Source organism: Poromitra crassiceps (genome assembly GCF_964638095.1).
Source record: "Poromitra crassiceps genome assembly, chromosome: 9".
Taxonomy (NCBI): Eukaryota; Metazoa; Chordata; class Actinopteri; order Beryciformes; family Melamphaidae; genus Poromitra; species Poromitra crassiceps.
Window position 1 is genome coordinate 22,064,628 of NC_139630.1, and position 17,045 is coordinate 22,081,672.

The 17,045-nt window shown below is 42.9% G+C and overlaps 1 protein-coding gene across 1 annotated transcript in view; it reads left to right on the top strand.

Moving 5' to 3' along the window:
* Window positions 1-286: 286 nt before the first annotated feature.
* The window catches only part of igf2r (insulin-like growth factor 2 receptor), a gene marked incomplete at its 5' end in the record, with an annotated part of 144,593 nt that continues 127,834 nt past the window's right edge, over window positions 287-17,045 (top strand). Inside the window, 2 exons of the mRNA XM_083642893.1 lie at window positions 287-435; window positions 1,816-1,955. Coding sequence (XP_083499019.1) covers window positions 287-435; window positions 1,816-1,955 — 289 coding nt within the window. The remainder of the gene's footprint in view (window positions 436-1,815; window positions 1,956-17,045) is intronic.

A 17,045-nucleotide genomic window follows, 5' to 3' on the forward strand; every position in this document is an offset into this window, starting at 1 on the left:
GAAAAAAATGAACGGCGGGTGGGTGAAATCCCTTGGTTCGTAATGCTGAACGCGGAATAGGGTGTGACTTTAGCACTCTAAATGTCAAGTCGGTGTGACAGTTTTTCCCACAGCACCTGAATGACTCACTCATCGGGTCATGTGATGTGATGTCACGTGATGCAGCTAGTCATCATTTCCTGCCTGCCTGCTGTTGGAGGCTGGCAGACTGGAGAGACTGCTGTATCATTAGACTAGCTGCTGTACCATGTCGTCCTAGTAGTTCATCAGGTACACCGACAACAACATGCTACTTCTATACCAAGCTAACCAAGCTGCCCGCTGGGCTCCGCGGAGGCTCGTCGTGGCGTTCCTGCTGTGTTTGGCATCATGTCTCCTGCTGCTGGCCCGGGCCGACACAGGCAGCCCTGCCCCGTGGTACCAGGACCTCTGCAGGTAAACCAACACTACACTGCAGCTCCAGACAGATCAGACAGCACAAACTCTCCTCTCCTGTGTTGTGTTGTGTTGTGTTGTGGCCTGCAGACAGCACAAACACGCTCGAATCCACGCCTTTATTAATTAATGTCACGCCAAGCTGCATTCACAAATCACCCAATTTCGGCCGAATGACAGACTGATGTTTGGTTTGCTTCTCGCCAGACGTGCCTAGCTGCTAACGTTATTAGATACTGCCTGTCTGATGACTGTCGACCTTTCACCACTCATTATCTTCTGGCATAGAAATGATCCACCAAGCATCAAAGCTCAACGTTTAAAACGGCTTCTGCTTGATATCGCCACTATGATATATTGTGATGGACGGAGCCTGGGGAACATGAGCAGCAAAACAACTCAAAAAGTCCACATTTTCCTGGAATAAGTTCGGCTTGGCGGGTTTATTGTCAAAACGGTCTTGTTTATATTATGAGTTGTGTTGTGTTGTGTATGTTTGCCGATGAAGTGTACATAATTGACTTGTTTTTGAATGGATCATCGTGGCACGGACAGGCCTGTTGGCTAACGACAGTGTTTTCCAGGCTCTCCACCTAATGCTATTCAAATATTGACACGTCAGAAAAAAGTAAAAGCATCCAGCTGTCAACTGGTAAGACCAGTTCATCAAAGAGGTTGGCATTGAATTTGTAGAACATTATAAAGTGACCAACATTAGCACCAGCCACCAGCCACATGCTGGTCGCAAGTTGCTGGTAGATTTGCTTCACTCACCAGCCACTAGCCATTTGGCTGGTGGACAAAAAAGTTAATTTTGGAGCTGATTATAAATATATTGGACCAGTCATTGATAATGATGACCTGAAATTTGATGGAAATTTGGATGCGTTGTGAAAGAAAGGACAGCAACTTATGTAGCCTACTTCCTTAGGAAGTTCCATGTTGGGAGGATGATGTCGTTGTTTTACATGTCATTTATTTGAATCTGTTAATTTTTCTATGATTGCTTGGTATGGTAACCTGTCATCGGGGACAAAAAACAACTGGGCTCTGTAAGTTCCAGTGATTATGTCATCAGTGATGTCATAAATTGTGACATCATTTCATCAGTGATGTCAGAGGCATTGTGACATCACACACACACACACACACACACACACACACACACACACACACACACACACACACGAGACAGACACACATTCACACATGGTTGTGATGTCATCAATTTTCATAAAAGCAGTTGTCACATCATCAGTGATGTCATAAGAGCAAAATCAAGTCCCAGACACTGAAAGAAGTGGGAGTCTGGCTTCAGACCTGCACCGAAGGAGACTTTTGCTTCAGCCCTGTCATTGTGCCTAATGTGTTGTGTTGCAGTTATAAATGGGAGGCGTTCGACCAGGACAACAACGTGATGTACACTCTGAAGCTGTGTGACTCTTCACCGGCCACCGCCTGCGGTCCCTCCATCGCCGTCTGCGCCCGAAACCTCACCTCCCAGACAGAGCAGTCTGTGGGTGAGTAACCTTACACGCGCTGCTTGAAATCCTTGGAAGTTTGTGAATTTGGGAGAATATAATCAAGGCCTTGAAAGTTTTGGAAAATAAACATAAATAGACACGTGCAAGAATAGAAATAGAGATTTTTGTTTAACTTGCCATGTATCACAGCACCGTTGAGAAGTGTCTCAGCAACACATTCAAGCCTCTCTCTCTCTTTGTAGCAGTCGTCTGTGAGCCTCTTTAAAGCTGCCAGTTCTCATTGTAAAAAGTCTCAGTGTTGTAACAGTACCGTAAATTCCGGACTATAAGCCGCACCGGTGTATAAGCCGCACCTGCAAAGTTGACTATTTTTTTCTTATATAAGCCGCACCGGACTATAAGCCGCGGGTGTTTTAATGTTTTTTTTTTTTTTTTTTTTTTTTAATGTTTAATTACCATATGTAAGGGTTCATGCACAGAGGGGATTGTCGGGAAAGAGATGGCTGTTTGAGGAAGCTCCCATTTATTAACATTTCAACAAAACAACATAACACAACACCACCTGTGTTGTTTTTTACAGTGCACACAGTGTCATACAGTGTCATACAGTGTGGTGAAAAGAGGGCAAGAGAGGAAATTAAAACTTATTATAGTTATATAGGATTTATAGTTAGAAAGAGTGCTAAAAAAGAGAGATTTTTTTTTTTTTTTTTTTTTTTTGGAAAAAATCCATAGATAAGCCGCACCGTTATATAAGCCGCAGGGGCCAAAAAAGGCCAAAAAACGGGAAAAAAGGTGCGGCTTATAGTCCGGAATTTACGGTAATTAAACCTTGATCCCTGTCTCAAACTATGCCGTGTTGGCTCCTTGAATTTGATGGATTTTGGCCCTGGGATTTCCGTGAAAAGTTGAATTTGATGCTTAAGAAGGTGTGCAAACCTGCAACGCACACAGTGTTACAGGCTTTGCAGTTGCATCACACGTCTTTTTAGTTCACTTCCTCTTTTCTGCAGCCAAACCATTTCCTGCTTTCTTACACCATCGTGGAGGTCAGGGGAGTTTAGAGAAGTGACTGCACGGAAATCATGTCTAAATATATAACCGGGCCTGAAATAGAGTCAGACCTGAAAAGCCTTGTTGTGCTGTGGCTGAGTTGTAGCTTGAGAAGTCAGCTGAGTGAACCTGAACATACAGTTGTTGGTGTTGTTGTTGTTTTTTGTCTTTGTTAGCTTGCAAAATAGTTAGCCAACTAATTTAGCAAAGCAACAAATGTTAATGTGAAATATCTATTAGATACGTCAGCTAGTTGTCTAACAAGGCAGATAGCTGATCAGATATAGTTAGCAAGCTAACAAGCTGGCATTATTTAAACACACACTTTATATTTTGCCAGATTTTGCCATACTTTTCAACATTTGGTTTGCCCTCACTAGGAGACAAACTCATGTAATAAAATGGAATCAGACCTAGGGCTGGGTATGTTCAAAATTTTTCGATATCGATACTGTTTCGATACTTTGATTTCGATACCGGTTCCTGAACGATACTTTTTTTCAATACCAATTTTTAGAAAAATCCATTTGAGCAAAAATAAAACTGCATTACACATTGACAATTATGATACAAATCTTGAGGTTTTTTTTTTTCAAGTTTTACAGCAGAAAAAAATAAAACCTACTGTATTTAACATAACTTTAAGTTGTCTAAACTTATTGCCGTCCCTACAAAAAAATATTGGAGTACTACAAAGGAAAGAAATGTAAAACAAATAAATCAGTGCAATAGTTTTCAGTGCAAAACGGAGAGTTGCAAATCAGTGTTTAATGCTCACTGATGCAACAGAACGCTATTCTTGTCCAAACTGACGAGACAGCTCCACTTCATGCATGGAAGACAATAGTTGAGCATTGACTAGCCTATCAATATAGCCTTAATGGCACAAAGTGAATCCCATTTATATTCAACAAACTATCATGACATCAGCGTTTGTTAACGAGTTGCTTAAAATACACAACGCCCGCTTGCGCATAACGTTAGGGCGCCAATTAATTAAACGATCTAATGCTAGCTACAACTCACAGCCAGACTGTCAGACTGAGGGCTCTGATAACCGCTAACATCAACAACAACTTGCGGTAAGCTGACCCACCTCTCGATTATTTCTCTTGTCTGTGGAAACCAGTCCTTGTTGTTTCTGTTTCTTTCCCTGCTTTTCATCATCTTGGCCATATGGTACTCCAGGATAGGACTATAGCTTGTTAGACTAGCTTGCTAGTTCCACTTCTGTCTCCGCACCGCACGCTGCCTGCCTCACAACAATGCTGCTCACAACAAACACACACCGGCTAAAGTGGGCGTAACTTTTCCTGCATGCTTCTACATGACAGCCAATCACCAGCCGTATTAGAGCGTGGTGTGCAAGCATGTTGCATGCTTATAGGCTCAATGACGCTGTTTTGTTTTAGTATCGAAAATTGGTATCGATTGACAAGGGAGGCTTCGATACCCCTTAGTATCGATGCTTTCATTTCGGTGCCAAGTAAGTATCGAAACTCGATACCAAGCCCTAATCAGACCTGGTGTAGCTATTCTCTGGTAGTGCTATTGTACCAGAGTTGCCTGGAGCATATTTTGTTGACAGCAGGTCAGACTCAGAATCCAGCATGTAGGAGGGACCCCTCACCTCTTACAGAGTCAGAATCCAGCATGTAGGAGGGACCCCTCACTAGGGATGCACCGATCCACTTTTTTCACTTCCGATCCGATTCCGATACCTGAATTTGGATATCTGCCGATACCGATATTATGCCGATACCAATATTTTTCTTGAATATACAGTATAGGCAAAGATTTGGCCAATTAAAGTTTTTTTTTAAAATATACCTTGCAAAAAGCAGACAAAATTAAGAAAATATACAAGGCAAAGAAGGATACTATTATACATTATTACACAAATTACGGCCAGCTGTGTGCTGGAATTGCAATTTTTTTTTTTTTTTTTTTTTTCAATTCCGATCCGATCCGTGAATTAGTGCCATATCGGCACCCGATACCGATATTGGATCGGATCGGCCCCATCCCCACCCCTCACCTCTTACAGAGTCAGAATCCAGCATGTAGGAGGAACCCCTCACCTCTTACAGAGTCAGAATCCAGCATGTAGGAGGAACCCCTCACCTCTTACAGAGTCAGAATCCAGCATGTAGGAGGAGGGACCCCTCACCTCTTACAGAGTCAGAATCCAGCATGTAGGAGGAACCCCTCACCTCTTACAGAGTCAGAATCCAGCATGTAGGAGGGACCCCTCACCTCTTACAGAGTCAGAATCCAGCATGTAGGAGGAGGGACCCCTCACCTCTTACAGAGTCAGAATCCAGCATGTAGGAGGGACCCCTCACCTCTTACAGAGTCAGAATCCAGCATGTAGGAGGAGGGACCCCTCACCTCTTACAGAGTCAGAATCCAGCATGTAGGAGGGACCCCTCACCTCTTACAGAGTCAGAATCCAGCATGTAGGAGGAGGGACCCCTCACCTCTCACAGTCTGTTGGACGGTCATATATGGCAGTCAGTGTTGCACGTCTCACAAAATAAACAAAAAGTGGTCTTCAAGCTCTCCAGCCTGGGGTCTCAGTCTGAGGCCCTTCTCTCTGGAGCTCAAAGCCCCCCCCCCCCCTCCCCCAGTGTATTTAGTCATTTGAAAGATATTTCATGTGTTGCTGGGTGCTGCCCTGGTTTGTTGATTAGGCACACTGTTCGCCAGTGTATTCAGTGACAAATAACCTTATTTTGTGCTCAAAGTCCTACAAATAAGCTGTTGGTAAAACAGGTTGGCGACGTCAGACATTATAGTGGTCTGATGTCTTACTCATGATAGACAGTAAATGCAGTATGTACAGTAAATACCCTCTGCTGTTAGCTAGCTGTTAACCCATTAGCTACTTTTGCTAACTAAGTGTTCAGCAGGCTCAAAATGCCGCCGATAATCACTTTTAACCAGTTTGAGTCAGGCTCTTTCCATAAGGCTCATCAACTTTGATATCTGTTGGCCGGTTTATTGATAATAAGCAATATTGTGTTGTGCGCGTGTGTGTGTGTGTGTGTGTGTGTGTGTATGTGTGTATATTAGGGGTGGGGGAAAAAATCGATTCACCTAAGTATCGCGATTTTTAATGTCACAATTTTTTGGATCGATCTTTTATTCCAGAATCGATAATCGACTGGGTGCTTGCAGTCAGGCCACTCACTGAACAGCAGGCCAGATGCCGCCTACTGGTTTACTAGTGGTTTTATTACTTTATTAGTTAGTCTGAAGTAATAATTACTAGGGCTGTCACTTTTTCCCCAAAATAAAATTCGAACGAATATTAATTGCCCGATATTCGTTCGAATATATTCGAAGTTTTTTGGTTAATTAAAAAAAAAAAAAAAAATTTTTTTTTTTTTTTTTTTTCCCCCCCCAGTCCAGCAGCCTGTTGCACCAGCTGAACGTAAGTTCTGTCTTAAGTTAGGGTGTAAAGTCCACACTAACTGCTACGTTCAAACTAGTTAGTTTGACACTAAAGTTGTGTCTTTGTTTGGTTGCACCACGGAGACGTAAGGTACATCTTAACTAGTAGACCCATACTAACCAAAATAGTGTCGGAGACAATGACGTGTACAGTATCTGTGACCAATCAGTGAAAAGCACGGTGGAAACGGTGTTTATTTACGGTTGTTTAAGTAAGTGGAGTGAAAACAGGAATGCCATGACATTATTTCCACACTTCATTTTATTTTTTCCGTTAACAGAACATACTTCAATGTATTTATTTTCGTTAATACAACATACTTCAATTTATTCTTTTCGTTATTTTTGTTAATACAACATACTTCAATGTATTCGTTTCGTTATTTTCGTTAATACAACATACTTCAATGTAGCCTATTCGTTTCGTTATTTTCGTTAACACAACATAGCCTACTTCAATGTATTTATTTTCGTTAATACAACGAACATACTTCAATTTATTATTTTCGTTTAATACAACATTTGTAACATTCTTCCAGCAATAACCTTTTTAGCTGCTATGTTTATCTGATGAGTAGGCCTATGTTCTTTCCAACACTTCAAGTAGGCTCTAAAGTATCAATCAATGTGCTATAAAACACACAACACAAAGGGCTTTGAAGTAATATAGATATAATTCTTTCCTTGTTTTGTTTGACATTTTTTAGCATCACTCCAGCTCCATTTCGTGCTTACCCAAAAGTAGCCGATTTATTTCATATTATTTGTTACAAACACAAGTCTGTCGACATTTTCGGGATCGAGTGCGGCTCTCTTTTTATTTACGATATTACCTGCCGTCGAGAACACCCGCTCAGAGCGGACAGACGTTCCAGGCACGCACAGGTATTTACGTGCCAGCTTTGCGAGTTGCACTCTCTATCTCTCCACCAAATAAGTGGGTTTCGGTCTGCATCGAGAGGAGGCTCCTTCTTGAACGATCGCATCTCCACCTGCACCCCGCGTTCCCCTTGCTCATCGTCCTCCTGCCGGGAGTCACCCTCGGCCTCGCCCGATGTGTACAAGTCCCCAAATAGGCTTCCCATCGCACCCAGGGCATCTTTGTTTCTCCCCCCTGCTGCTTGAGGTGGAGAATCGTCTTCATCTTCCTCTCCCTCAATTTCGCTCAGCTCTCGTAATATACTATTACCGACTACATTTCTCTTTCCAGGTGAAAGATGGACTAAGCGCGAGAACCGGGGGTCCAGGAAAGACGCTTTATTGAGAAGCATCCACTCGCTGGTCGTCTCTTTGTAGCGTGGTTGCAGATTTTCCGACATCTTGCCTGTGAAAATAATAATGAAATAAATTTAGCTCTATATCACAGCCTTTTTTCTTTTTTTTTTAGCAAACGATGTTTCTAATCTTGTTCATTTTGAGATAGGCTATCAGTATTTTATTCGTCTTGGAAAATACGCATTGTTGTAATGTAATAAGGCATTGACTTATACATGTAATAATAATTAAAAATGATAAGAAATAAAAGTCAAATAGCTACTCACTTCTAACTTCTTTGATAGCTGGTTTGTGTGATGGGTCAACAGTCTTCAGCTCAGATAGCATCACGTGCTGGAGAGGGAGGACAGCAGATGCGGTGGGATAGGACTCTGTGGAGAGGGCCTTAGTTGCGGTTTTAAAAGGATGCAGTATATCTTTGAGTTGATCAACCACAGTCCACTCAGTTGAGCTGAGTTCCAGATGAGACAACTTCTTTTCAAAAATGATGGCTGCCACTGGTAATTGCTGTTCAGACGCACGACATATCATGTCATAGGTGGTATTCCATCTGGTGACACAGTCATTTATTAGTTTGTTTTTGGGACATTGAAATTGTTCCTGCTTTTCTCCTAGCAGGCATGCGTGTGCTGGAGACCTTCCAAAATGAGCTGCAGTTTGCTTTAGTCTGGAAAGCACTGTATCAACTGCTCTCACTTGAAGTCCCTTGCGCACGGCCAGGTTTAGCGTGTGGGCCATACAGGGTACATGGATGAACCCCAAGTTGTGTATGGCGTTGATGTAGTTCGCAGCATTGTCTGCGGTAACAGCTACAACCACTTCATCAGAGATGCCAAAGTGATCCAGTGTGCTGCTGATGCAGTCGGCAACATGGTCTGCATCGTGGCTTCCTTTCAACTCCTTAGTAGAGAGAACACAATTTTCAGCTTCCCACTTGTCTGAAATCCAGTGAGCTGTGACGGTCACATAACTATGTGTGGCCAGCGACGTCCACCCATCTGTAGTAAGAGAGAGTGTTTTTATGTCCTTGAGTATGGTCTTCACATTTTCCCGTGTAGTGTCGTACAGTTTCACTATGCACTTTGTGATTGTGGCACGACACGGGATTTTATACCGAGGCTCAAGTTCCTCCACGAGTCCCCGAAAACCTGCTCCCTCAACAACACTAACTGGCCGCATGTCTTTGCATATGAACTTTGCAATCTTCTCTGTGATCGCCTTTTTACGACCTTCTGCCAACACCCCTGAAGACGGGTAGTAGGCAGTGAGACGGGGTTGCACCGGTTCCACACTTGCAGATCCATCTCCACTTTGTAAGAGTAGTTCTGCTGCCTGTTTCGGGTGACTCCCTTGCAGGTGTCCCCGCAGATTTGATGTCGTGCTCATGTAAATAAACTGTCTTTTACAAAGTCGACACACAGCCTTATCTTTGTTTGTTTTGCCATCTACGGTGTAAAATCCAAAATGTTTCCACACACTGCTCCTCAAATGAGTAGGTGTTGTGATTGTCCGCTCCTGGCTTTCTTCCTCTGCTGCATCTTCGTCCGCCTCCATTTTGTCTTGTCTCTCTCATCAAACCGCATCAAACGGATCAAACAGCCTGTCATGTCATGTCAAGTCAAGACAAGACAGGTGGTCCGCATAGGTCAAGCTGTTAGAGCGGAGCGCCCTCTGTTGGATTATCAATGAATAACATGAAAAAAAAAATATTTTTTTTTAATATATAATAATTCGAATATTCAAATTACATTTCGAAAACGAACCCTTCCCCCCACATTCGAAGTTGCATTCGAATTTCGAATTAAAAGTGACAGCCCTAATAATTACTAGGGTTGTCCCGATCCGATCACGTGATCGGAAATCGGGGCCGATCACGTGATTTTCAACTGATCCGGAATCGGGGGGAAGAGATCGGATTTTTATGTATAAAAACGTCACAAAACAAATATGGCAATTCTCACATTTCAGTCATCCATTTGGAATGAAACCACCTGTCATTTATTTTATCATTGCAATTTGTCATATTCATCGTAAACACGAGCCCTCTTGCGCAGCAACACACGCAGTTTTAACTTTAGTAGTGGGGAGTGAGCATTGATAAGAAGCGACAACTAATCCAGTGCAACAGCGCACAAGAGATCGGCCATTTTGGGGCGCAACAAACCTCTCTGTGCTATTGTCCTGTTGTCTGCGGCGCCACAATGGCCACGGTTCTCTTGTGAATTGTCGCTTCTTTCCTTCCATACTCTTTGTTTAGTGTTCGACTAGCCACACATCAGAACGCGATAAAACATACAAAAACACATGTCCAATCATAACTAGATGGTCGCACAGTGGCTAAAACAGAAACAAGACGTAACGTTAGTTAGGGATCATGATTAAACTCACCTAGGAGTCAGACTAGGAAGAAAAGCCAGAAGTGTTCTGCACTGCCTGCATCATCAGTAAAGTTCCCATAACGAACATGTATCTTTTTGTTGTCCGCGTTCCGTCTGTCTTGTGAATAAAATCTGTCCTCCATGTTGTCAGAAGAAGTGGCCGGACTGCACTCGTCTCCCAGATAAAGTTTCAATCGTTTTAATCCACACTGACTGTCCTCAGTGACTCTCCATGTTGTCTCACTTGTAAACAGAGCTTTGCACCCCGCCCCCATCTAGCAAGCATGCTTCATTCTGATGTGGCTCATTGGCCGAAACTCGAAACAAAAGCAGACAGCCGTGAAACGCCGCATGCAAATGAATACCAGCCGTGTCCAGAGATAGCCTAAGACAGTAATTTCTCTCTCAGAGTCAGTTTTTATCTTACAAAATATACCTATTTACTGATTCTAAAATGACTCCATTTTATGTGGAATGGATAGTCCTCTTCTTTGTGTACTAATGGGGGGGTGGAACCTTTTTCACAAAACAACCTTTCACCTTAAATTGCTAGATTTCAACATGGCGAGTTTGTAGTGAAAAAAACAGTCTGTGTCATATTTTTTATTTTGTTATTTTGTGCTGCACCATTGATAAGCTGTAAAGAGATTTTATTTTGTTTACTTGGTTTAAAACCAATGCTGCACTAACTGAGTTGTGGTTGTGATAAAAGAGCCGTACAAAGATGTCATATTGGTTGGTTAAAATAAAAACACTTAAACACTTAAAAGAAAGGAAAAAAAAGCATCCAAGTTGTCCCAACTTGTTGTCGCAACTATTTCTGCAATGCATTGCAGAAATATCGGATCGGGACACGGTATCGGCAGATACTCAAAATCATATGACTCGGACTCGGACTTGGAGGCAAAAAAAGGTGATCGGGACATCCCTAATAATTACACTTCAGGGTTAAAGTGGGTGCATCTCATTGTAAAATTGGACTTCAAACGGCCCAAATCTGGCTTCAAACGGCCCAAATTGGGCTTCAAACGGCCCAAATTTCACGCGCGTCGGCCCATATCGGCCTGGCCTGCTTGGTATCTAATGCCCGGCCTGAATTATGATCCTAGTCCGCCCCTGTTTTTAACTATATCGCCCAGCCCTACTCATGATATATAATATACAGTCTCTAGTGTATGATTCAACTTTTCCCATGTTCTAATCTAGTGTAAAAAAGCAAACAAACTGAAAAAAGAAAAGAAAAAAATAAACAAAAATCGCAATAAATCGTAATATCGAATCGCAATAATCGTAGAATCGCAATACTTAAGAATCGCAATATAAATCGAATCGGCACCCAAGAATCGTGATAGTATCGAATCGGGAGATAAGTGAATCGCCACAGTCCTAGTGTATATGTATATTAGGGCTGTCAAACGATAAAGTTTCTTAATGGCGATTAATTGCATCTTTGTATCGCATGTTTAAAATGCCATTATTTAGCATTTCAAAGCATTTTTAATTAGATATTAATAATTCTTACCAGTGTGTCGTGATTGGGAATCAAATGAATGCAACTAAATGTACTTTGTGATCTTGAATTTTAGATTTATTTTCAATTCAATAGAAGTGCAATGTAGACAGGAGGTAACAATGTCTACAAAATATATCTTGAATAGAAAATAAATGCACAATTGTAAACAGTGCAGTACACGCTCCAGAACCGATACTTCCGGTGGTGGCGCTGTAGAGCAGTCGAAACCCAAAATGATACAGCCGAAGAAGACTGTGACTGAGCTAAAAACTTTGGCACTTCCATGTGAATAATGGCTCGGTATTGGAAACTGTGTATATTGATAACGTGTATATCGCGTGAAGCCATTGGAGCCGACCTCCCAGTGGTTAGTGGACCCGCGCATCCGAGACTCTGAAGGAAGAATGAGTGATGACGAGTCTCGCGTTGAGGCTATGGCGACGCTAGCTGCTCCGGTATGCTTAGCTTTTAGGTGATAGCTCAAACTCGATGTACTTCGGTGATATTTTAATTCCGTTTTACACAAGGTGCAAACTACTGTTGACTTGTCCACTGTGCCATTTGGGAGTTTTTTTAAAGTAAAACGAGCCATTTAGAACGGTATTGCTGTCTTTCTCTTCCATGCCTGCACAGGCAGGAGACAGGAAACCGCTGCGACCGGCTTCATACTATTATGGGATGCGATGCGATGCGAACAGTTGTATTATGGGATGCGCGTTTCTCTCAACACACGTTGACACGTTTTTGAACAGCGGAGCAAAATGCTTATTGTTTTGAACGATTTGGCATCTTCAACACTGTCAACACCAGTATGAAGGTTTATTGAACATTTGGGGAGAGCAGGGGGAAAAAATCGTTTTCTTATCTTCTTCTTTTTGCAATTCTTTTTGCAATTTTTCCAGTTCCACTTTAAACACAATTCAGTCTGCGTAAATCATAATACCACCACTATTTAAAAAAAAAAATCTATTATATCTTCAGAAAAGCATGAAATCCCTCTTGTGTTCATAGGAGTGCCATCAGTTTCATGTGTTCTATGAATGTATAGCTGTTTTCACACATACAGACAGGGAAATTACCTGTAAATCAAGACTGGCTATTTCCCGGAAATTCCCTTCACACCTGAGGGATCACATGTGTAAAAACAGCAGCGAAAGTACCTGTATTTGAGGGGGGTCGGCGGGGAAGGGGGGGCACTGCAGAGCGGGTGGGGAGTGACGTGTGCACTTGGATGGGGAATCGTCCTTATTTCGGCAAAACTCCGATGGTGAAATAAGTTTGCTTGTCACACAATAAATCACACTCGTTTGACTTAAGAGGGCATGTATGTTGTAGAGCTGTCACGATTCCTCGAGTACCTCGAATAACTCGAATAATTAAATTGATCGAGGCCAAAATGATTCGCTTCGACACGCATCTGAGTAATAGAAGAGAGTGGGTAAAATAGAAATTCCGACGGAACCTTAAAGGCCTAAACATGGTCGTCCGTCAGAGCCTCGCCCCGCCCTCCCCGTGTGACGGCGGGTGGAGCGCCGTCCTACGGGGAGGGGCCGCCGTCGGCTGACGGGGGCTGCTCGAAAATGTGACTTCACGGCGACAATACGTGCGTGACGACAGCTGCAGGAGAGTTGTGATTGGCCGTTGCCCTGGCTCTTCGTCGTAAAGTCGCCTTTCAAAGCATGATGTTAGATTATAACAACTAGTTGTGTGGCTTAGCCTTCCCAAATGTTGAGGGTCGTTTTTTAGAATTTAATACATAGAATTGGGAACGTTACATTCAATTTCATTCAGACTGCCTGGCACACAATCTCCGCCATTTTCACACGGAGCTTCCGCGCGGGGGGGGGGGGGGGGGGCGTAGTGGCGTCCGAGCATGTGGGGCTCGCTGGCGCCGCCAGACGGCGAGACGGCTCCAATTCGAGGGGGACGGACGACCATGTTTAGGCCTTAAGGCAACACGTGAGAGCGCGTTACGTCAGTCCGTCACTCTACCTGAAACGTCAACAAACGGGACCACCCGAAAATGTGGCTACTGGCTACACTTTCCCAAGATAGACTCAGACAACACTGGTTGCAACATTTGTGATGTGAATTGCAAAGCTGGCCAGGGAAACACCTCAAACTTGAGGAAGCATGGTCAAACACAAGATATATTTACAGTAGCTAAATGCTGAAGACTGTAACGTATTACTAGATAGGCTGAGGGTGAATGAAGCAGGCAGCGCACCGCAGCTAATGTTAGCAGCACCTCCTCAGCTGTAACGTTGAGAGAGGCATCGACTACAACATCAGATAACGTTATTTAATTAGCTAGCGTTAGCTGGATAAGTTGTTTCACTGCAGTTGTAGTTGTTAGATAACGGGGCTTTTCACTGTCTTCACAACGACTGCAAAACAGAGATCGCTAACGTTAACGTTAGCTGCAGTAATTGTCAAGGGTTCAACATAACGTATTTCCTCAGCCTGTATAGTAGCTATCAACATGAAATAAAAAGCATTTGACAGCTTAAACCCGTGGCTTTTTATTTGGAAGGGTTACATTTGCCGTAATCTTTATTAACATGTCTTAAAATGCATTAGAATCTTTTTATTTTTATTTTTTGGGGTTAAAGATTTTTAAGATTTTTTTTAATGAACATTAGAGCAAATATAATACGAAAAGCCAAAGGGTTAAGCTCTCAAATGCTTTTTATTTTATGTTTCTATGTACTACAGAGCCTGAGATATGAAGGCTTTAGTGAATACCGACCGCTCTCTCTGAGAAGTTTGGACCGTTTTCTGTGAGAAATACAAAGCTCAACCTAACATTAACTCATTGAGTGCCAGCCACTTTTGGAGAACGGACGCTCCCAGTGCCAGAGTTTCAGAGCTTTTTTCAGTGATTTCTCGAGGCCCACAGAATATTGTGTGATATTACTATGTAAACAATGAACACGCAAAAAGAACGATTAGACTCTTTTCTATCATCAGCAAAAACAGGTTTATTGATATCATTTTCCGTTCTTTAGTTATCAGCCGGAGAAGATAGCTTGATTTAACAAAAAAGAGCAGTTTTTTTCTAGAAGCTGAGATAATGGCCCTTTTGTGAAATTAAACATTTCAAACACATCACTGACTCTGAAGCTAATTTTCTGATGTAGTCACACCTCAAAAATAATTTCCTTCAATAAAACAGTGAGGCCAGGGAATTTTGTTTGGCAGAATAATATTTTTAGCTGCAACCATATATATATGGTTATTTTAGCTGGCCCCTGCGTGCGCTGCTGGTTGCAGCTTCTTGCTGCTGGTGGGCATCGGATATTCTGGCTTGCGTTTGCCAACCCTGTCCTGCTGCCTGGGTCTGTCGGTGTTGTGTGGCTGTGTGCTGCTCTGCGTGCCCCCCCCCCCCCCGCCCCGCCCCGCCCCGCCCCGCCCCGCCCCGCCCCGCCCCGCCCCGCCCCGCCTCGCCTCAACTGCACACTCCTCCCTGTATGGGAGGTGGCTCTCTGCTGAGTTTGCTCTGACTGCACTGTGAAGGGTGGGCGACATCCAGCTTTTTCCGCGTGTGTTTGTCACCGGCTACTACTGTATGCTTCCAGTTGAGAATAATAACGATGATCATGCGAATGGGCTGTCGCAGCAGTGGAGGAGCTCAATTGTGGGAGCAGATTGGCTGCTGCCTGTTGCAGGCACATCTAACGTTAAAACGCTTCATGCATATCGATGCATACGGATGCGATGCGATTTCCGTTTCCCCAACGACTTATTCTCTGTTTTTCTCTGCCTTTCTGTTAACCTGGAGAGCACTGTCGCCACCTAAGGGTTCTGTAAAATAGGTTATAGACCTCCAATAGCTACAATAGTTGTACAGGAGCTGCGGAAGGCTTTGATCGACGTCCCACCGTCAAAAAACGCATTGGACGTCAAAAGACGTCCGTGGCACTCTACGTCACTATTTAATTGGACGTCGAAAGACGTCCATGGCACTCAATGAGTTAACGTTAGCGGCTAATTTAACAGCGTTTTGTGTGTGTGTGTGTGTGTGTGTGTGATCACACTAGCCCGGCGATCCTCAAAGTCCGGACTCCGGTCCGCATCCGGACCGAGATGCCGTCCTATCCGGACCGAGCCCTGTAACCTACAAATCATTGATAACTTACATTTTCACGGAGCGTTTCTATTTTAACCGGCACATGCTTTTCTAGTCTTTACGGTAATACTGGTTCATCTGCCAGGAAGCTCACAGACCAATGCATGCGCTGTAAATCATCACACGTGGTGCTACTCGGCCAATCAAATAAGCGAATCATTTCTCTCTGTTGCTTCGTTCTCAGTGGTGCTGCGAGACACACGGACAGAGGCGAGTTGAGGCGAGAGATAGTAATTTCACATGGTGTGCTCAAAAGAAACCACTCTTACACGTCCATTCATTGTTCTTACGGGCAGATCAAAACCAGTATGTCTCGTGTGAAGTGCGGTGCGATCCTGACCGGTCTATGGAAGCGCCACACATGAGCAAACACACACCAGGGCACACTCACTGCCCAACGCAAGGGCATGCGAGGTTTGCATTGCAATTGCATTGATCGACAGACAGACCGACAGACAGATACGGAGCTCACTTATCTCAAGAGAAAAGGTTGTTTGTTGGCTGAGAGTGTTAAATGTGAAATGGAGTGAAGAAAAGGGGAAACGCATTTCTCTTAAATTAAAGCACTTCATTTTAAGATGCACATTTTTCCAAAGCAGTCTGTTGTATGTTATTTGTAAATGCATTATTTTACTTGAAATGAGAAAAGAACATTTATTTATTATAGTAGGCTAGTTATGTAGCTATAATTAATCCAGTTAAATATGAAAACTGTAAATAAGCATTGTTGATGTTTATTTTGATTTAACAGTCAGTTGTTGACATACAGACGTACTATTAGGCTACTTCAATCATTGAGTTCAATGGCACTGAATCATAGCGCAAGCTACGTTACAATGTTCCGGACCTTTGCTTGAGGACATTTTCTCTAACTGGACCTTTTTGAATTTTAATTGAGTGCCCCTGCACTAGCCTGTTGGTGTGTGAGAGAGAAAGAGAGAGTGAGTGTGTGTGAGAGAGAAAGAGTGTGTGTGTCATGCAGCTGTAAGGTAAATGAAGGATGTAAACTAGCTAGTAAGCCATTCATTCATATTATTTAACGGTTGCTGTACACTGGAAGAACTCAAACGTCAGGTTGAAAAGATGAATGGTGCCACTGCCAGTTCTATGCAATTTAAAAATCAAAATGTTGTTTTTTCTAAGAAAGAAACTAATGTAGTTGTTTATTTGAAGAGATTTATCTTATTTTTTGGTGTATATTTACGATAAGCCTTTGAAAACACAAAAAAGGGTTCTTATCCGATTACTCGATTAATCGATGGATTATTCGGTAGAATACTCGATTACTAAAAGAATCGATAGTTGCAGCTCTAGTATGTTGT